The sequence below is a fragment of the Podarcis bocagei genome (genome assembly GCF_964188305.1).
Source record: "Podarcis bocagei genome assembly, chromosome: 9".
In the NCBI taxonomy this organism is placed as follows: Eukaryota; Metazoa; Chordata; class Lepidosauria; order Squamata; family Lacertidae; genus Podarcis; species Podarcis bocagei.
In genome coordinates, this window is record NC_138134.1 from 24,706,172 (window position 1) to 24,728,439 (window position 22,268).

The following is a 22,268-nucleotide window of genomic DNA, read 5'->3' on the forward strand; positions in this document are numbered from 1 at the left end:
TCTGGACACACAAAAGTTGTTGCAGGTTCCACTTGTAGTCATTCATATATAGAAACATGCTTTTACTGAGACTAGTTTCAGTCTTACTCAGGAAGGTATCAAAACTGCCAGGGTACAACCTATCAACCAGACTTTGGCCACACAGTTGCTTGAAAACTTTTAAAATAGGTCAGTTTCACACCTCTCTATCCATCACAACGGGGAAGATGTTTGCAGAAACATGTGGTTGAACTGCAAGCCAGTAACTTTCGATTTAGTTAGAAAGCAGAACTTTGACACACGTGTAGTCCCAGTGGGAGCTAGAAAAGCGTGGAAATGAATCTCAGAAGTACACCTCCCAAATGATACAGGAATTGTTTTTATCCACCCCCCCCTTTTTTTTGCCTCTGGGTCTTGAGGCTGAAGCTCCGAGTACAATAATTCACCCCAGAAGAAGAGGGACGGCATTGGGGAGAAACATCAGGGTCGGAGGCGGGGCTAGCGAGTCAAGCCCCTCCTCCGAAGGAGCGCTGGGCCCGGGGATTGGTCGGCACGGATTTGCAAAACCCCGCCTGGCGGGGAAGACTCTTGCCAAGCTGCTGGGGCATCGGAGCGCCTCGAGGAGAATCCGCAGAAATATTGTTTCTCTGCCCCGCCTAAGGAAGTGCGCTTGTCGCGCCTGCTCCGCGGATCTTGTGGCTAGCTGAAGCGGTCGGATCGAAGGCAAAGCGGCTGAGGCTTTGGCCCCGCAGCTGATGTCTGGGCTATAATAGAGATCACCCGGGGTTGGGTAGCTTCCCCTGGACTTGACCTGCTCTGCCACCCGCGTTTTGTTGTGGTTCTTGTTGCTCCGAGGAGACATGGAGCTGGCGGCGGGACTGGGACTGATCCTGGCGCTGTGGGCTGCCGCGGAGCCCGGGCTGGTTGAGGCGGGTAAGAGAAGCGCACGAGTGTGTGTGTGGTGTTGTTGTTGTTGTTTATTATTGGGTTGGTTGGTGGATAACTTAGCCGATCTCCTAGGGGCTCCCCTTCCCCAGGATCCAGGGAATCAGCTCAGCCAAGCTAGATTGGCACAGATCACACTCACACACACCCCACCCGCCGCCTCCCCAGGTGCCGAGGAATTCCCTGGGTTGGGGGAAGAAATAGCCTGTCGAAGGATAGATGAATTTGGCGCGCGCGGGTGGGGTGTGGGGTGTGGGGCTTTTTGCACAAAGAAAGGTGGAAAGAACCAGCTGCAAGCGTAGCCCCTTTCACTGGAACGAAGCCCCACCGAATTCAGCTGCACTTACTTCCGAGTAGACGTGGCCGGGATTGCTCTACCGAGCGCCGATATTCCGCGTTGTCTTGCGCAGCGCCTGGCGCACGGAGCGAGCCGCATCCAAAATGCGCAGGTGATCTTGGCGACGCGCGACCCTTCCGCAACATGTTGGCTTCTCTGGTCATAGAATCATAGAATTGGAAGGGGTCTAGTCCAACCCCCTGTAATGCAGGGTATATGCCGCTGTCCCTGACGCGGGGATCGAACCTGCAAACTTGGCGTTGTCAGCACCGCGCTCTAGCCAGCGACGGCTAAGGCGGCGACGCCCGGTACCTGGGAATAAGCCCCATTGAATTCAGGACGAGTGATTTCCGAGCAGGCAAGGCTTAGCCTTGTGCCGTATGCACCGGGCTGATACAGCTGACCTGAAGCTACTTTGGTTATCTGGATGAGCTGGAGTGGCCCAGCCTTGGGGGCTTTCTCTGTCTCGTTCTCTCCCCGCTCCCCTCCGCATTTCAGCTGAGCAAGGATGTGGCTGGTTGAAGGGCTCAAACTTCTTGTTGGGTCTTTTTTAGCAGCAGGGAGAGAGGCTGAGGTTGGAGAGTAAGGAAGAGAGGATTTAGGGCCCTGGCTCCAAATCTCCTCCTGCCCCTCCAGAAGGATCACCACGGGTTCTCCAAGAAACCCACTTTCAGGTCCATTTCACACAAGTGCCCCCCCAATCCATTTTTGTGTAAGGGTTAAAAAAATTGTAATCGGTGCTTAGATTCTGTGAACCGCCCTGAGACGTGCAGGTATTGGTCAGTATATAAATCCAACAGATAAATAAATCTATTTTAATATTTTAAATAGATTTTAACTTTTCTGGGACAGGAGCCCGCCCTCTTTGTCCTCCCTAAAGTACCACTCACACTGATGCTGCAATATTGACTATGGCACTATGCCATCATTTGCAAATAATGTGCATGTCTGCACATGTTCGTGTTGGTATGTTAAAAAAAAAAATGGACCACAGGGAACCACTCTGTCAATTACAGGAGCAGGGATGGACATGCATGCAATCTTCACATCATCCTTAGTAATACTACTATTGATGTTATTATCACTGGGTTGCCATAGTTCAAAAAGTGAAAATCCAGACACAAAAGTTGTTGACCGTTTTTTGGCTAAGTTGGTGAGCTTTTTCTTTTTTTTAATAAATTTTTTTATTAGTTTTTCACAATTTATATAAACACAAACAATACACAATACAAACAAACAAACACATAAACAAACATGTATAATTTCAAATCCTTTTTTTCTTAAACCTTACTTCACCGACTTCCTCATACCTCCCCTTTCTGCATCCCAGTTTCCAAATTTGTTTCAGCAAATCCTCCCCCTTAAGTTTATCTAATTTTCCCTTGTTCTTTTCTTTAACTTAATCTTTTACAGCTGTAGTCCCCTTTTTTCTATAACTTCAACATTTTAGCACTCATTAATTTTACAATATTTCTTAAGATAAATTTTGAATTTCTTCCAATCTTCTTCCGCCGCCTCTTTCCCCTGGTCTCGGATTCTGCCAGTCATTTCAGCCAGTCCCATATAGTCTATCACCTTCATCTGCCATTCTAGTTGGTGAGCTTTTTCGGGGAGGAGGGGGCCAAAGTTGGTGAGCTTTATCGTTGTTGTTATTATTATCATCAGTGTGTATGATGTGCTGCTTTTTATACATCTTTTCCCTGGCTCAGAGGTGACATTCATTTTGTGAAATACCCCCTAAAATCCTTGCCAGTCTTGCTTTACCTAACCCTTTGGGATTATTAACCCATTGACACTGCAACCAGTGATACCAGTAGTGATACCACTGGGACCGGGGGTGGGGAGCGTGCAAAAGGCAGGGAGCTCATCTGTAGTAGAGTGAACGATGCAATGATAAATGGAGCCAGAACCAACGACAGGCTGAGACAATAAATTCTAGATTCACCACCATCCATCTCCCATCTTTAGTTCCACAAAGGGCATCACTGAGACTAAGGATGACAGCAACTGAAACTGATGGAATATGCAGAGATGGCGAAACTTGCTGGAGGAATAAGTGATCAAGTTGAGAAACTTTTTTAAAAAAACAGAAAATGTGTTGAATATATGAAGACAAATGGTAAACAATTAAAAGCATTAGCAGGATTGACATAAACCCAAGCAGTAAGAAATAACTTAAAGGAAGTACAAAGGATACATTTGTGAACAGGTTTGAATTGGTGATGCAGTAAAAAATAGGATATAAAATAAGAAACTGCAGAGAGGGAGGGAAGTCACAGAAAAGGTAAGGGAATAATTTCTATTGTTGAAACATTGTAAAATGCGAAAACGCAAAATAAAATTTAAGAAGAGACTTGAGGATGAGGATGCTGACAGGTTGTGCCAGTCTCTGGGCTGGTAAGAAGGCAGGCAGGTGGGGCAGGCTCAGGGCAGGCTGAGGTTTGCGGCACAACACCCCATTTGCCCTAATGGGCCAGTCTCCACTGAGCGCTACATCCTATAGCAGCAAAGTCCATAACAAAGGGCACGCATTTGCATGTTCTAAACCATTAGTGCCATGCACATGCAAAGGTGGCAATGGTGTGAGTTAAAAAACAAAAGAGAATGCAACAAGGGAAAAATCCAGCCAAACAGCAGTACACTATCTGGGATAGCTCAGTCGGCAGAGCATGAGACTCGTAATTTGAAGATCGTGGGTTCGAGCCCCATGTTGAGTGAAAGATTCCTGCTTTGCAAGGGGGGTTGACTATAGAAGACCCTTGTGGTCAGGGCTGGATTTAGGTTTGATGAGGCCCTAAGCTACTGAAAGTAATGGGGCCCTTTATATAGCAGGTGGGGCCCATTACTTACATCATAGGAGCCTACGCAATACAAAACACTGTTGCTGTATGTAGGTTTTATTTTATTTGTTTTTTATCTTTTTTTTGGAAATGTACATCCCTTTAAATTTGTTGGGGGCCCCCAAGAGAGTGGGGCCCTAAGCTATAGCTTGTTTAGCTTATATGTAAATCGGGCACTGCTTTTGGTCCCTTCCAATTCTACAATACCACTGACCAAATGCTAACCCAGCAAGTTGGGTTGGCGGAAGGAGATTCTTGGGAGATTTGAACTAATCATTCAAACTGCAACGTGGTTTGTACAACGACAAAGGAAAGCAGCAGCAAAACAGAAGGACTGTGATTATTTGAAGGAGGTCCCCAGGACACAGCTTCTGTGGCCATAGGTAGATTGAGGTCTACCAAGTGGCATCTAGTTTTATGTTGTTGGTGCTAATGATGAGGTGGTGAACATTGCAGTTAAGGAGCAAACCACTTGTGCTGCTAATGGTCTGAAGGGCTAAAGGCAGTGGCAGGCCTTGGCTCCTCCAATTTCAGTGACACTTTGTGCAACACCAAAATCTAGCACCCCTGCCTCCCACCTTCCTTAGGGTGTCATAGTTGCGGTGTCTGCTGCAAAGCCCCAAGAGTTCAACACTCGGTGCGAACCGACCAATCACGCTCCCCTTGATCTGCCTTTGCTAAAGGACTCTTTTGGCTTGCTTATGGTGCTTTCTTATTGAAAGCTGGATAACTAGAGTGTTATTGTTGCAGTGCTGTTCTATGTGCCGCATAAAGTATGGTATGTGCTGTGCATGAAATAGGTGCTTTCTCATATTGGTGAGCAAAGGATCAAGGCTCTGGGAATATCACCCCCCAATTTTCCCATTAAGCCTGCTTTAAGGAGTTAAGAAAAGACCTGCAGGATCATACCAAAGGTCTATCTCAGGCATAGGCAAACTCGGCCCTCCAGCTGTTTTGGGGCTACAATTCCCACCATCCCTGCCCACTGGTCCTGTTAGCTAGGGATCATGGGAATTGTAGTCCCAAAACAGCTGGAGGGCCGAGTTTGCCTATGCCTGGTCTATCTAGTCCAGGCTTCTGTTTCACACAGGAACCGATCAGATGCCTTTCAGAAGGCCACAGGCAAAACCATTCGGCTTCTCCTCATGGTTATTCACCAGTGACTGGTATTCAGAGTAAGATCAGAAAGGAAGAGCTAGACTTCTTGACTATTTTGAACAACTTTAGGTTTCATATAATTTACTTTTTCTTTTCAAAACCCCCCTCCTCCTCCTCCCACACCCATTATTGCTTGTTTGGCTTTCACTGGTGATACCCAACTGGGAAGATAAATCTATGCTTGGCACCATTCCTGTCTTCTCTGAGCTTCTGTGACCCACATAAATATGTGAATTTGGCAGGTTTGCTCCAAGGTTACCTGAGTTGAGGGATACACTTTGAGCACAATCTTAGCATATGTTTTGTGGAAATCAATGGCAGTTAGCAGTGCAGAGTCCTATGCCTGTTTACTCAGAAGTAAATCACAGTAAGTGGGCCTAGGGCTGCAGCTGTACAGTTCTTGCTGGATGGCTGTTGAGTTTTAGGGATCAGTGAAACAACAATTAAATAGATGTAGTGCCAGCAGTCACATGGCTTGGAGAAGAGAAATGCAAGCAGACTTCACCACAGAGCTGATAATTTAGAATGTTTATTAATATATTTACTTTAATGCTAGCAAAAAATAAGTTAATATGAGAGAACTAATTTCATATTAATAATAAATTTAGGATGAAAGGACAATGTGAGGTTGCAATTTTAGTCGTACACTTACCTGGGAGTAAGTCTTTCTGTGTAGACATGCTAACAATCCTATAGCTGTTTTCTAGCATTCATTTTCCCCTTTGAGCCAGTGGCTGCCAAAATGGATTGTAAAATCTGTCCGAGTGACATACATTCAGATGAAAAGCAACTCATGATTGAAATATTACTGCCATAGCCTAATAATTATAGAATAATGGTTTGCCAGTGGACCTTATGACATTCCATTTTGTCTTTGAATTAGTCTTTCATAGCAGCATATTTACATTGCATTTCCCCCTTCCTCTCCTTGTGTTTGAGTGTTTCTTTGGTATTGCTCATGGAACAGAGCTCCTGTTTCAAGTGACATCAGATATGAATTACTAAAAGCATCGTTTTGGAATCTCAAGCGTATTTAGAAACCAGGGCTTCAGTTCTGGAAAGCCGTATTCTCGACTTCCATATGTAAGAATGTGAGTTCCGTTATAGGAAGCTGTCTCATCCCTGAGTCAGAAAATTGGCCTGCCTAACTCAGTATTGTTTACAATGACTGGCAGTGCTCACCAGAGACTCAGGCAGGAGTCTTTCCTGGACCTACCTGGAGATGTTGAGGATTGAACTGGAGCAAATGAGGTCCTTGACCACTGAGCTATGGCCATCATTGAACTATGGATGCACTTTCATTCTTGTGGGGCACTAATCTGGCTTGCTGGACTTTGCCATTGCCATGAGAGCTGACTGCGTGCCCTAGAATGTGCCCAGTTATTTTCTACTTTATTGAATATTGTGGGAGAAGGATCAATAGTTGCCTTTTAAAAAAAGCTTGCCTGCCATTCCATTGAGGGGGCATCATTTGAAAACCACTTGTTATCTTAACCCACACAATTAGTGCAACGAATGCTTGGAACATCTTACCTAAACGCTTAGAACATCTTCCTTGAAATAGGTTTTATAGTAAGGTTGCCATATTTCCCGGACATAGCCGAAATACAGCATTCGGAACCAGTGACTGGGTGAAAATTGCTTCAATGTGTGGGGAAATCCAGACATATGGCAACACATGTTGGAAGTCTAGCTCAAAAAATGTCATTTGTTTTAGAGTTTTTGCAAAAAAAAAGGGAAAAAAAGCTCAACTTTTGTGTATGGATTTTCACTTTTTGAAAGATGGCAACCCTATTTTATAGGAACAGATGAATTTTAAGCTCTGTGTAATTCTCTTGGGTAGCAAAAGAAGCATCCTCTAAAAATCTGAGCAATAGGATTACGTTAACTTCGAGAGGAGTTACTACAGCTTCCATCAACTTCTGTTCTGGTCTGCAACCCCTACCAGTCCCCTGCCCATGCTAGCTGGGGCTGATAGGAGTTGCAATCCAAACCACATTCATATACAGTGGTACCTTGGGTTACATACACTTCAGGTTACATACGCTTCAGGTTACAGACTCCGCTAACCCAGAAATAGTGCTTCAGGCTAAGAACTTTGCTTCAGGATGAGAACAGAAATCATGCTCTGGCAGCGTGGCAGCAACAGGAGGCCCCATTAGCTAAAGTCGTGCTTCAGGTTAAGAACAGTTTCAGGTAAAGTACGGACCTCCGGAATGAATTAAGTACTTAACCTGAGGTACCACTGTATGTTCATCTTCACATACACAAACTTTGCTGTTAATAGGTGCAGTGGGATCAGTCAGCCATTTTGCACACCAGACTCCCAGTTTAAAGACCCCTTCTTTAAGTCAGTGGTCTAACGCTTATATTGATGTGTTCCTCAGAATAATGTCGAATGAGGCTAATTAATTGGAAGCACTGGCAAATGATGAATTTATAATTAATTGGTTGTTGTTGTTTTTTATTATTTAAAAAAGTAAGAAAAGAATTAAGTTGTTCCTGAGAGAATGAGATCATCATGTAGAGTCAAGTTCACTTTGTTTCAATGCCCCACATCCTTTAGTTAGACCTTGAAGTTAGCGGTGCAACAAAACAGGAACTCCACCCTTGCTGTATGAATTGCAGAGCTGAGTTGCTAGCCTCTGACCATCTGCCCATTCTTCCTGTTATGACAGAGCTCATGAATTTCTGTATGATGTGTGAAATCCTTCCTAATTTAACTCTTCAAATGCACAACCCCTATCCCATTGACCTGTGTGGATCAGGCATAGGCACAGAGTTTTCATACGAGTGAGTTATGTATGACACATATAATCACATTTTTGTTGAGTGTGTGTAATTTGGCATGTTCTTTGGTCTGGGACTGGGGCAACCCAGTCAGATGGGCAGGGTGCAAATAATAAAACTGTTACTTTTATTGTTGTTATTTTGCAGGCTCATCTGTTTCATTGGATCCACCATCCCTTAGCATCCAAAAATCTGTTATTACTGTGACAGCCAATGATACGCTACAAATTAATTGCAGGTAAGGCTGGGGCGTCACATTGATGGTTGTGTTTATAAAGTGTGTGTTTTTCTGAATCACTTTTTCCCCCTTTTTACTGTGACTTTCTTTGCTATCATTGCATAATAGATGATAACTGAAAGAGAAGGATGTAAACAAGGAACCAAGGGAAATTCAAGTGTATCTAAGCATTCCTGGTTCACCTGTTTAAAGCTTTAGGGCAGAGGTGGGGAACCAGAGGCCTGGGGGCTACATGTAGCCCTCTAGGCATTTCCTTGCAGGCTCTTGAGATTCTCACTTAGCCACACCCTTCCTTGGCCCTGATTTACCCCTTCCTTGAGCACTTTTGCGTGGCTGGAATGTGTCTTTTAACTGACAATGTCTCTTGCTGATGCCCATATTGAGTAGGTCAACACAGCTCCCTGCAGTTTGGGACTCTTTTTTAGGGTGCGTGACTATGGACTCCCCTTGGGGGCATTGCTATGGGGTCTGCTATGATAAACTCCTGCATCATGTCAGAGTTTGCCATTACTCATACCTCCCATTTTTTTCCACCTTAGTGGTGAAAGAACTTTGGAATGGCTTTGGCCTAACAACCAGACCAGTGCTGAAAACCGAGTGATGGTGACAGACTGTATAGACAATGTCTACTGTAAGATGCTCACTCTTACAAAAGTAACAGGCAATGACACGGGAGCCTACAAGTGCCTTTACCAAGACAACCATACAATGTCAAGTGTGTATGTTTATGTACAAGGTAGGTGCTGACTGTTTGGGAAATTGAAGATTAAAGCTGCAGTTCTATACCTTTGCTTGTCCTGTTGGAGAAATGGGACTTACATCTGAGTAAACATGTATAAAGTTTTAAGGGGCTTCATAGAGCCTCACATACCCACACTCTCTTGTGAGCAAAGAAACTTCTTTGTTGACCCTGGCATTTCCTATAGAGAGGACTACAGCTTCCATTCTCAAGGCAGATAATGGGTGCTTGGGGCTTTCTATATTTATGTTTATAATTGATGATCATAGAATTGTAGAGTTGGAAGGAGATCATCTAGTCCAATGCCCTGCAAGGCTTAAATAGGCAGCCATCCCATACAGGGACCAAACCTTGGTGGTCTCAGCACCACACTCTAACCAACTGAGCTATCGAGGCTAAAAGTTTCTATATATTAAAATAATACCAAGATGGTGTACAATAAAACCACTCAGTAGAAAGCAACAATTCAAAAACGATTCCATACCCAATAAAAACAGTTCAATAAAAGCTACATATCCCAATCGCAGGAATTATTCGGTATCAAAATAAATTGTTTCCTTGGTGCTTGTAATCACCAGTTAACACGGTAAACTGGAAGAGCGGCAGCCGACCAAAATACTGTAGTTGGGTTTAGCAGCAGTGGGTAAACATTCTGGACCTGAAGGCTGCACCGCCAGGTGGTAGATGTGACCAAACCCACAGCATGTGTGCTGCTGCAAAGGCCACACACATCACATGCACACACCAGAGCATGCAAACATGCTGGTGTCTGCATCAACCACACATGGACATAGGCCAGACACAAGACCTACCTAGGAGTTGGTGCAGGACCAGTGGGGCACAAAAATCACGCCTCTTCATTCTGTCTCAGCTCCTCTGGCAAGAGAGCAAGGACGCCTCTGGCCAGACAGGATGTAGATCACTCTTTCTCCCATCCTCAGATCAATCATCCGGTTAGCAGGGGAATGAGGTAATCTCAGTCCTAATCATTGTGTTCAGCCGGGCAGAGAGTGCTATGATCAGGATACAGATTTGTTGGGGGTTCCACCTGCCATTAGCTCCCCTGTATTAGAACTCCAACCTCCTAACGCGGAATCACTCCTTTACACTGTTGTATATCATTTTGCTTTTAAAATTAAGAAGTATTTGCAAACTGGTTGTACTGTATTTATTGAATCCCCACCCCCTACCCCCTGCAGATGTTACAGACCTTCCTGATGGCCGGTCTCCGTTTGTGACTTCCGTTAGTGATCAGATTGGTGTGGTATATTTAACTGGAAACAAAACTGTGGTGGTACCGTGCCTTGGCTCCACGTCAAATCTGAACGTATCTCTGTATGCGGTAAGACAAAGGAATTGCTGCCTTTTGTCCATTGTTTTAGTAGTTCTCACTCACGGCATCTTGAAGGGTACCAGAGCCATTACCATCCTCCCATTGATGCTGAGCTCATTGGAGTGGGGATGGAGTAGGGCAAGGAGGCAGTAGCCCCACATGTTCACATGCACTGTCACCCAAGAGCTTTCCTGACCTAACCCCTTCCTCCTTGACCGGTCCCATCCTTGTTCCAACAAATGCAGTGCTGCCACCGGAAAAGCACCTGCTGTCCCCATGACTAATTGCTGCTGACACCTTCACACTTTCTTTACATTTGGAGGAGGGGTTGATGGCAAGAGACTATGTTGGTGGGTGGGATGAGAATGTGGTGGACAACTTGGACATCCTTTCAATTCTCTGAGACAGTTTAACCGATTGATATATCCTGGTGTCCATGCAGAAGTACCCGGAGAAAATATTTGTCCCTGATGGCAAATCGATTACATGGGACAGTCAGAAAGGCTTTACTATTCCCACCAACTTGATCAACGATGTGAGCATGGTCTACTGCAAAGCAAAGATAGATGGCAAAAGTTACCAATCTGTGATGTACATTGTGGTAGTTGTAGGTACGTAAGCCATTCTGTGGCCATCTTATTTGTTATTTACATTTTGTTTAGCTTAATGGAAGGGGGTTCAGCAGAACAGCATGAAGTTGTGTTGCTTAACGTAACCATCATCTTTCTAAAACTAAAATGGTATGGATTTCAACTAATGTGGTTGTCCGATACTGTCTGGGTGAAAGTCAGACAAAGAAACATGTCAGGGTACTGTGCCATCGGAACAGGGTAGGGAAGCAGAGGGGCAGTTGGGTTACAGGGAACTTCTGAAAATCTTGCGAAGCAGTTCCTCTTCCTGTGGTGAGGAAAGCCACACCTCTAGTGGGGAAGAGGGGAAAGGGCCAGAGGATGCTGCTGGGAGCCTCAGCACTGCTCCTGGCCAAGCTGGCCAGGAAGGAAGCACGCCTCTTCCATTGCCCACCCTGCACAGAGGTGTAAAACGCAAAGAAGGAAGGAAAAGGCTGGGGGTGACGAAGCTCTTATGTTGGGGGAGATCCTGGAAACAACCACTCCTGGATTCTGCTGGCGATTGAGGCAGACATGAACTTGTGGCTCTGCACTGTAAATAGTTTTGCACCAAAATAAAACCTGTAAAAGACAGGTCTGAGTCCTGACAGATTACTCACGAGCAACCACCACTGCCATCTGACAAAACCCAACCAGTGGTGTGCAGTCAGTGGACTAGGCTAGTCCCCTAAATGTTCCTCTGGCACCTCATTCCCAAAACTTGGGAAGCTTCTGCCCGGCTTAGGGAGGGAGGTGCAATGCCCATCACCCTCTCAAGCTGGTGCCTCTAGCCCTAACTATTCCCCTATGAAAAATTTCACCGCATGCCACTGAACCCAATCACATTCCTTAAATTAATGCGAAAACCAGCAGAGGAGAATCTCTGGTCTGCCAGGCCTTCCGATTTGGCTGAGGCTGTTTTTTTTCCAAGCGATGACCACCTGCTGTACGCCTGAGGATCAGCTGGTTGTCAGGGCTTGCAAAGGCCTAGGCACTGTTTGAGTGCTTCACTTGTAGTTCTATAAATCATTTAATGTGCTAACACAAATAGAAGTTATTAATGTTGCAGTTGTTGTATAAGGGATTATGTATTATGTTGCATAAGGGAATGTAATTGAAATTAATAAGATTTTGGAACGCAGAAATAAAGAAAATATTCAAACCATCAATTTGGTATTTGAGTAATTGGTATTAGTAATTGCATTATAATTTGGTACTACAGTGGTACCTCGCAAGACGAATGCCTCGCAAGACAAAAAACTTGCTAGACGAAAGGTTTTTTCGTCCGCGATTTGCCTCGCAAGACGAATTTCCCTATGGGCTTGCTTCGCAAGACGAAAACGTCTTGCGACTTTGTTAAGCCGTTTAAACCGTGCTTCGCAAGACGAAAAATTCGCTAGACGGCAAAACTCACGGAACGAATTAATTTCGTCTTGCGAGGCACCACTGTATTATAATGAGGCTATTATTGGATGGTAATTGAAAATTAATAAACATTATTATCAAAGCAAAGGCCTATGCATTCTGCTTTGCAAGTGCTCTGTCAGGGCACATGGTTTTAAACCATGGAGGCAAAAATGAGTTCCTGGTGTAATTATGACACCAGGTGTGTGGCAGGTGGGCAGAGTGGTAGCTTTGGGAAGTGAGCCTTGACAGATTTTATTTTAATTTTTTTAAGAAATTTTTATTATTTTTCCAAAAACACCAAAAGAAAAAAGAAAAAAGAAAAAGAAAAACAATACAATACAATACAACACATCAAATTAACAAAACAAGACTAAGACAATAAAATAAATCATCCAATTTCATTATCCCTTCTTTCATTCACTTATTTCCACGACCTCCTCACACCTCCCTTTTTGTATTTCACTTCTGTTAATTATTTCAGCAATTCCTTTCCATCCTCCTCTGTTTTCTATCCTCTAATTATCTTAACTCATTCTAACCTTATTTTCCCCTTTAATATTATATTAACCTATCTGTATTTTAATTCCTTATAATATTTCTACTAAAACCATATAACTTCATTTCAACATTTTTCTAACATTCATTAATTTTACAATATTTCTGTAAATAATCTTTAAACTTTTTCCAGTCTTCTTCCACCAACTCCTCTCCCTGGTCTCAGATTCTGCCAGTCATTTCCACCAGTTCCATGTAGTCCATCAACTTCATCTGCCATTCTTCCCGGGTGGGGAGCCTTGACAGATTTTATGGCCAATTGGATTTGCTGGGTGATATCAAACTTACCATACTCAAAGAAGACCCACTGAAATCCACAAACTTAGTCAAGTGCATTTATTTCAGTGTGTCTTCTCTGAGTGTAACTGAAAATAATCAGCAGTAAGATCAATCCAGGCCCCACTTCCCAAACCCCCTCATTTATCTGAAATTTCACTGTTTTGGTTGCCTTCCAAAATGGAGACAGTTTTACAATGTGGCTTTGGTTCAACTTGTTATTCCTTCATTTTCCCCTTTTCTACTCAGGATATAAAATTCATGACCTTATTATGAGCCCTCCTCACCAGGTAGAGCTGGCTGCAGGGGAGAAGTTAATGCTAAACTGCACCGCAAGGACCGAGCTGAACGTGGCAATCGTGTTTGCATGGGCCTACCCATCAAGCAAGACGACAGCGAGCAAGGTAGCTTCCCTTTAAAGATAAAACTCATGGATTGAAGCCCAAAGGATTGCCGGTCCTTTGCGTTGTTGCTGCCTAGCTCTCAGAAATGCATGGATAACAATGATACGTTTGGGATCATTAGAGCTCCCAACTTTGGGATGATATTTGTGTAACTTAGCGGCAGTCACTGAAGCATTTTCTAGTAGGAATTGCCTTAGGATCATGGTGGGAGGAATGACTGCCCTCCTCAGTGGAAGCTGCGGAGCACCTCAGCCAGCCCCATGCAAGTGTGCAGTTGGTAACTGGCTAGCTGCTTTGTTGACATCATCAGCTGCTCTGTTGACATCATCAGTCTGTACCCATGCCAGAGACAGCTAGACAGTCGGCAGCCACCACACACTCATACAGGGATGGCTGATTCACGTCCTTCCTCCATTGCTGCCTTCTCAGCGGCACCAGTAATGCTTGGAATTCCTTTCCTTCCTGAGGGTAGACAATAATTCCTACCAACATAGTGTTCCATCATAGTGCTGGAGAAGATATATTCAGAAAAGCACATGGTGCTAAGAGTAAGGGCAACCAAATGCAAAAGAGGACATGTTTCATAGTTGTTTAATAGCTGTTGAGGCCATTTTCCCCCACAAGTGCAGATGTTCAAACATAGTACCTTCTGCAGAAATCTGATCTTCCTACACAGTTGTCAAATGGTGGTAGCAGTAAGTTCACAAAAGTTACTGGTGTTGCTATTCCACCTGGATATGCATTTCCAATATCAATCACGAGTAGCATGCCAACAGGAAACCCATTTTTATCCAGATTGCAAAAGCAATCTTTGTTCACCTGGGTGAGTAGCTGTTTACAGATCTGTCTATCTGTAGACACTGTCATCCACCCCGTCTGTTCAAAGTAGAAAAAAGTCCTCTACATTTTATGTTACATGGGTGAGAGGAAGCTAAAGAGGTGATGCTGAAATCAGTCCCTTTGAACTCCGTTACAGAAAAGCCATGTTGTAATCAGGGATGCAAAGACTTCATCTGGTAGCGAAGTGAAGAAGACGTTTGTGAGCACTCTCACCATAGACCATGTGACCGTAAATGATGGCGGTCAATACAGCTGCACCGCCTCCAGCAGCAGTATGACTAAGGAAAACAGTATTTATGTCATCGTCCATGGTAAGGCATCCCCCTGGATTTGATACTTGTGCAAAGAAGATTCTGAGGGAGAAGAGACTCTGATTTAAATAAACCACAGTAAAATCAAGACCAGTAAAAAACAACATGTTGGGGTGGCAACACTCGCCTGATCTCTAGCTGGCTGAGTCGCTGCTGGCAGGTAGAAGAGGAAGGGATGAGTTGACAGCAAGGTCGATGCGGTGCAAACACATTGGCAGGAGACCAGATTGGCTCTGCTGGCTGTTCGCGCTGTGCTGAACTTGCTAGCCTCCCCTTCTGCCTCTTGGTAAACAGTAGGTGACACAGCTGACCTGAGGTGAGCAGGACCACTATGCTGATTGAGACAGCTATTAAACCAAAGTCCAAGGATTTCCTCAATCTTTTATAATTACGCTGCTTTGTTTTTGGAGGAGAATGAGCTGGAAACAATGGAGATGTAAAGTACAATCCTATAGGCTCAGCATGGAGAACCCCTGTCCACTGGGTCAAGTTAGTCCATCAGACCATCCCACTGACAGTCATGCACACCTAATGTGTGTCAGGCAAGGCCATAGTTGTAAAGGAACAATCGGGGGTTGTTTTCCAATTGAAGCCAATCCCTGTTTATTCACCTTTACTCAGCCAACTATTGTTGTCACCGCTGCCATGCATGGTTGAAATGAACAGGAGAAGCAGACCCAAATTTCTGGACGATACTGAGGGTTGTATTTAATAAAGATCAGAATAGCTCCATTAAAATTAATGGACCTCAGTTAATTTAAGTGGACTTTCTTTGAGTAAGATTCTATTCTAAATGTTTAAATATCTTCAAAAACGCACAGTGGGATGATATGGAACCTTGCAAGATACACCTGGACAAATTCCTTAGTTCCTCCTTCTCTCCCCTGTGTAATGAATAAGGAAATGCATGCTGTGATGTCATGGCACTCCCCCATGGCTGCCAATGATGCAGAGCAGGTGTTGAGAAAGGCATATTAGGACAATTGTGTTGGGCTTCCAGAGTACAGAAGGTTCCTCTTGTTCAATAGAGGTTGCCATTAGTCTCAATTTTTTAAAAAATCTACGTATAGTCAGAAAACCTCTACTTCAGGAAAAGAAGAAATCTGCTATCTAAAAACTCTTGCTGCCTTCTTAAATTCCGACAGAAAAACCTTTCATCGTTACGGGCAGAATGCAATCTTTGGTGGAGACAAGACTGAACGAGCCGGCTAAGATTCCTGTGATATTCAAAGGGTACCCACCTCCAGATGCAAAATGGTAAGAATTGTAGCAGGTTTTTCTATAACAAGAGAGCCAAAATTGGATAATGCCTCTGGATATACATTGTCCAAGAGAAGACACTGCTTTGAAGGTTTTTTGTTCGTTTTTACAATCAAGCAGTATATAAATTTTATGGAATGAATGAACAAATGAATACATACATACATACATACATACATACATACATACATCTAAATGTAAAGCTTTCCAAATAGAGGACTGCCTTCTATAAAGTAGGACACATGGATGTGAGAATCCCCATTGAGCCATGATGAATAATCCTACCTTGCAGGACTACTATAAGAATAAAGAGTTTCTTTGATACTTTATCCCTGAGATCTCCTGAAAAAACGTAGGATATCAACAGAGGCTTTTAACCTGACCTTTGATAGTTAAGATATTTAGCTTTCTGGGATCCACCTCCTTTTGATGACTATACTGTTTGCTCATTATAATGGTTTTATGCAGCTTACTGGTTTTTATAATTGTAATTGTTTCGTATGTTTTTATAACTCTATTTAATGATGTTGTAACTCAACCTTATGAAAGGTGGGCAAGTATTCTTACAATGAAATAATTCAGTAAATCTATTCTGCCTAATTACATTCTATTTTTAAAGCCCGCCAAGCAAACACTTACGTCTTTGTTTGCTTGTTTGTTTGTTTGTTTGTTTGCAGGTATAAAAACGGAAAACCCATAGCTGCAAATCGAACACTTAAACTCGGTTACTCCTTGACAATCACCGAAGTGAGCGAGAGAGATGCTGGGAATTATACCATCATTCTGACCAATCCCATTAACAAAGAGCAAGAGAAGCACACCTTTCATCTGGTTGTGAATGGTAAATTCATCTCTCCTAAATCTTTGTTTTCTTCAGAGGGAAATTCTGCCTCCACTGAAGTCAGTGACAAGCTGCCAATGCGTGGGCTTGCTCTGTTTACATCAGGTGCTGTGGGGAGTGGCTTTTATGTGCATGTCTTGATAGGTCAAAAAGTTGGAATGGTGCCCCTCAGAATGCAGAGCTATGGCTGCCAATCATTATTACCCTAAGGCAGAGATGGATGCAGCTCTTAATTTTGATTTCTCTCTGTTTCTCTCCCCCCCGCAATCAATTGTTTGGCATGCATTTCTCTTAATATACAATTTTTGCATGCAATTTTGCCTAGTTCATTTTTTTCCTAAGCAATTTTCTCTAATGCAAAGAATTTTTGTATGCTATTTTCCCAAATATATGCATTTTTTGTGCATTAGTAATCCTAATAGGATTTTCCTACCTTTTGGGGGGGGGTGGAGAAATGTGAATTTCAAAGAATAGTGGTTCTTTGGTTCACACATTGTTTGGGTAAGCTTGAATTAGGTAGATTTGCATTAAAGTGCAGAGCGAACCAATTTTTCCCCCTCTTCCCCACCCGGGGTTTATTAAAATAACCATCCCATTAACACATTTTCTAGAGTGGTTCTAAACACAGCAATCCAGTTTCATTTATTTATTAAGCACATTTATAGCCCCACTTCACAGGCTAAAGCTACCAAAACAGGGTACATGGTGTACGGAACAGAATAAAAACACAGAAACTTAAACTCTAATCTGTTAAACTCTGAAAGCAACAAAACAATTTTGTCAGATATAAAATTGATCTTCTAAAAACTACACGGTTTGCACCTCAGAGAAAGCTCTTCTGAACAACAACAAAAAAAGTCATCAATTGGCTGTCTAAACATCATGCTGGGCACCAGTCTAATTTGGGCTGGTAACTGATTTGTGAGAGCTGGAACTGCTACACAAAACCCCAGTTTCTAGTACAAGCTAAAGCACACTTCTGGGGCATCTGGTACTCTCAGCAGTGCCCCATCTGATGAACACAGTTGCCAGAGATACAGTGGGCAAGTTGGGTTCCAAGTTGCTAAAAGCAGAACCTTAAACGGTGCCCAGTATCACATTGGCAGTAGTGTTGGGTGCCAGATCATTGACTCAGTAAGCCTTCTCTTATTCTATTTTTTCACCACACCTCTCTTTGTGTTGCCTCAGACGGGCAACAAAAGCTGTTGGTCTCTCAAACCCCAGGTGGGCTGCCATCCATTGCGCTTATTTTGCTTGACTCCAACATCCACCTCAGTTTATTTATTTGGAAGACTTTTGATTATCCAGTTGTTTCACAAAAAGATTATTTTTTCCATCGCACTCTGTGTGTGTATGTAGGAGTTGCCTTTGTGTCCTGCTCTTTTCCTGTCTTCATTGCTCTCCCTGACTTCCGCACATCGCGTGTCCTTCCCCTGCTGTCCTCCTGCGTCTCGCCCATCCTTCCTGACACCCCCCACCTGCGCCGTTCAGCCTCACCTCCTCAAATTCCCCCTTCATTTGGCTGCACAGGAAATATTTCTCCCTGCTGCATCAAAAGTATCCTTTTTTTTTTTTTAGCACAATAGTATCCCTTGGGTTATAGGGACACGGGTGGCGCTGTGGTCTAAACCACAGAGCCTAGGGCTTGCTGATCAAAGGTTGGTGGTTCGAATCCCCGCGATGGGGTGAGCTCCCTGCGCTCGGTCCCTGCTCCTGCCAACCTAGCAGTTCGAAAGCATGTCAAAGTGCAAGTAGATAAATAGGTACCGCTCCGGCGGGAAGGTAAACGGCGTTTCTGTGCGCTGCTCTGGTTCGCCAGAAGTGGCTTAGTCATGCTGGCCACATGACCCGGAAGCTGTACGCTGGCTCCCTCGGCCAATAAAGTGAGATGAGTGCTGCAACCCCCGAGTTGGTCACGACTGAACCTAATAGTCAGGGTTCCCTTTACCTTTACCTTTATCCCTTGGGTTACTGTCAAACAGTGATGGTAGTTTTGTGTCCTGTGTTTTGAAGAACACTCTTCCCTTCTTTTGTAACTGCTCGCTGCGAATCATTAGTGATTGCCAGAACCCACAAATGTAATTGTCTTTCTTTTCCTCCTGCAGTTCCACCTCAAATTGGGGAGAATGCCCTTCTAGCCCCTGTGGATTCATATAAGTATGGTTCCACCCAAGCCATAACATGTACGGTATACGCTGTTCCAGCCGTGGCCAGGATTCAGTGGTACTGGCAGTTTGAGGAAGAATGTACTTTCAACCCACAGTAAGTACAACACAACTTGCCATTGATTCAACCCCAAAGTTGGTATTGCTTGAATAAAAAGCAAAAGGGTCCGACTACTTTAGTATCTAAGGGTCGCGGGTGGTGCTGTGGGTTAAACCATAGAGCCTAGGATTTGCCGATCAGAAGGTTGGCGGTTCGAATCCCCGTGACGGGGTGAGCTCCTGTTGCTCGGTCCCTGCTCCTGCCAGTTTGAAAGCACGAAGTGCAAGTAGATAAATAGGTACCACTCTGGCGGGAAGGTAAACGGCGTTTCCATGCGCTGCTCTGGTTCACCAGAAGCGGTTTAGTCATGCTGGCCACATGACTCGGAAGCTGTATGCCAGCTCCCTCGGCCAATAAAGCAAGATGAGCGCCGCAACCCCAGAGTCAGCCATGACTGGGCCTAGTGGTCAGGGGTCCCTTTACCTTACTTTAGTATCTATTTTTCCTGGTTTGGATCTAGTGTGCCAAAGAGGCTGCCTTATCCCTTTATAACAATCCATAAGATCAGCTGAGAGTGCTCTCTCTTGTAATGCTCTCTGTATGCCAAATCAGAAATCTCTGAGAAGCGCTGGCAGTGTTATCATGTTACCCATCTCTGGCTTCCCAAATTTCATTGGGCATTATTACCTGCATCAGCGGCCTAATGCAGACATGAGAGGATATCATGGTTTCTAGCTAGGTAAGCAAGTCACAGTGAGTGTTGGGTTGGCGCATTCTTCATTCCTCTTCTTTAGCGAGCCTCTTCTTTATCTGCTTCAGGTTTCACCCTAACCACAGTGTCTGGTGAAATCCAAACTCTCACCTCCTTTTTATCCTCATCCCTAGAATGCACACAGCCCTGACTTCTGGCCAAAGATGTTTCTTTCAATTTATTTTGCTGTACCTTATTCACTGAAATAGCTCTTTGGTGCAGTGAAGTGGGAAAGTAAAACCTAACTTTGGGCTAGACTGGAGGAAGAGCAGAGGCTGTATAAAAATATTCATTTCCACCCCTTCCTGGCAGTCGACACAACTTCCTCCAGCTCCTTTATGACTCTGTGAATGTGAAGCACTTGGGAATTGGTTCCAGCAACACAGGCAGCTAAACACCCAAATATTTTCACTCTCAAGGGCAAAACATGCATCATAGGAGTCTCTAAATGAGTATCTATCTATCACATGCTTCTCTGTTAAGTTTGGGAAGTATTATTTTTAACTGATGGCTTAGTGCACTGTTAGGATTATTTGTCTGCTTGTTTTAAGGTGAGCTATATATATCCCAGCCTTCTGTACAAAGTTGCTCAAGATGGCTGACAGTATAAAACCCACAAAACAATTGTTTTAAAAAGATAAAAAGCTACTAAATATTTAGGAAAGTTGTTTGTTCCCTGTGTGTTTGGACACTTCTTACGATATCATAACCAAATTTTGCATGATGGTTCCTGAGATCAAGGCGTGGATTGTTGTCTGTTTGGATACAATGGAAAACCATTTTGAATCAAGTTGGCAGGCTGAACCTTTCAAAACTCTACTATTGTTAAGCATTTATTTCTAAACTACACTGATTTTTGTATGTGGCTTCTTAGAGTTCCTGAGCAATGCTGTTAGCATTTAATAAGCAGAACTCTTATGCTTTTACCCACAGTCCTCTTGGGCTACGGCAAACCCTCCAACATTTCTCTGATGAAAATAGGGTCGTCCCATTCCATAATGAAAATTTTACTATTTATACCCCACACTTCTTACTGGGTTGCCCCAGCCACTCTGAGCCGCTTCCAACATATATATAAACATTTAAAAAAACCTTCCCTATACTGGATTGCCTTCAGACGGCTCAGAGGTTGGATAACTCCATATCCTCCAACATTTCTCCAATGAAAATAGGGACATCTTAAGGAAAAGTGGGACATTCTGGGATCAAATCATAAACCGGGACGGCTTCTGTAAATCTGGGACATCCCTGGAAAATAGGGACACTTGGAGGGTCTGGCTACAGTAATGCATTCTATTTAATAGTGTAATCATATATATATATATGTACTCTGAAGTAATTACGCTCCCTGGGACTTAGTCCCAGGTAAATGTCTATAGGATTACTGTCAATTGTATTTATGCAGTATAGGATTTTAACTCTGGACAACAGCTAACTCGCAATTTTGTTGTTGTTGTTTGTACTCGTGACAAATCTGTCTGTTTTCTTTCTCTGATTTCCCTTATGGCGACCCTCTGCTGAATTTGACACTGTGCCTTATCTCTGTGAAAGGGCATCTGAGAGGAAGTGCCTTGATTGATGTTGGGGATGATAGAAAGAGCTTCTGACCAAGGGCCACTCCACTTCCCTTATCTGAGCTTCACACAAGGCCAGACTTCCTTTCGGATTATTATTATTTTTTCAAGAAAGAAAGAAAAAGGAGTCAGCTTTCCTGTTGTTGTTTTAAAAAACGACTTCCACTATCTTCTTCCTTTGGTGCTAGTTATTTCCTGCACAAGGCCCAGAATCCTAAAGAAATACTTTAAGGAATCCAGTAATTTCTCTGCTGCTCTCTGTCTGCCTTTAGAACAGAATCAACTCAAATTGTCAAAGTTATGAATCGACGTTTGTTTCCAGAATAGCTTCTTGCCGTCCCATCAGTATCCTGATTGAATTGACCTAGTTAGTGGTCTCATGTGGGACTTTACCTCTAGTCTAGGCCCTGGGAATTTCTATTCTTATACCAGCAGCAACATCTTGGGAGGTTGAGTATATAGTTTGAGATCTTCTTTATTACAAATAGGATCTGCAACAAAAAGTTGCAGTGTATCCTCTCCTCCTGAGTAGAAGAACTTCTGTTCAGGAGGCTGGCCAGTGAGCCTGGGCCCTCCTTCAAGACATTGTAAGCCAGGTATCTTCAACCTTTTAAGACCCAGGATGCACTTTTAACCCAAACATGCATTTGGGGACCCATTTCTTAATATTCTTCCATAGTAAACTAATGTTCCTGTAAACTAATGTTCCATAATAAACTAATGTTCCTGCATCAGGCTGTGACTGGTTAATGGGTCCCAACCCACCACTTGAAGCTAGATGGGAATCCCCCTTCCTCCAGTTTTTTTTTTGGGGGGGGGGTTCTTTTCAAATGGACACTCAACAGTCCATGGTCCTAGGAAGCCACTGGTCTAGCTA

At 43.6% G+C, this 22,268-nt stretch overlaps 1 protein-coding gene across 2 annotated transcripts in view; it reads left to right on the plus strand.

Moving 5' to 3' along the window:
* Positions 1–563: 563 nt before the first annotated feature.
* The window catches only part of KDR (kinase insert domain receptor), a 50,184-nt gene continuing 28,479 nt past the window's right edge, over positions 564–22,268 (plus strand). For both annotated transcript variants that reach the window (XR_014011729.1, XM_081208680.1), the window contains exons 1-10: positions 564–912; positions 8,197–8,287; positions 8,827–9,023; positions 10,226–10,368; positions 10,802–10,970; positions 13,455–13,609; positions 14,586–14,760; positions 15,906–16,017; positions 16,698–16,861; positions 18,967–19,123. Coding sequence is in view for 1 of the 2 variants with exons in the window: in XM_081208680.1 (XP_081064806.1) it covers positions 840–912; positions 8,197–8,287; positions 8,827–9,023; positions 10,226–10,368; positions 10,802–10,970; positions 13,455–13,609; positions 14,586–14,760; positions 15,906–16,017; positions 16,698–16,861; positions 18,967–19,123 (1,436 nt within the window). In the remaining variant the exon portion in view is untranslated. The remainder of the gene's footprint in view (positions 913–8,196; positions 8,288–8,826; positions 9,024–10,225; positions 10,369–10,801; positions 10,971–13,454; positions 13,610–14,585; positions 14,761–15,905; positions 16,018–16,697; positions 16,862–18,966; positions 19,124–22,268) is intronic.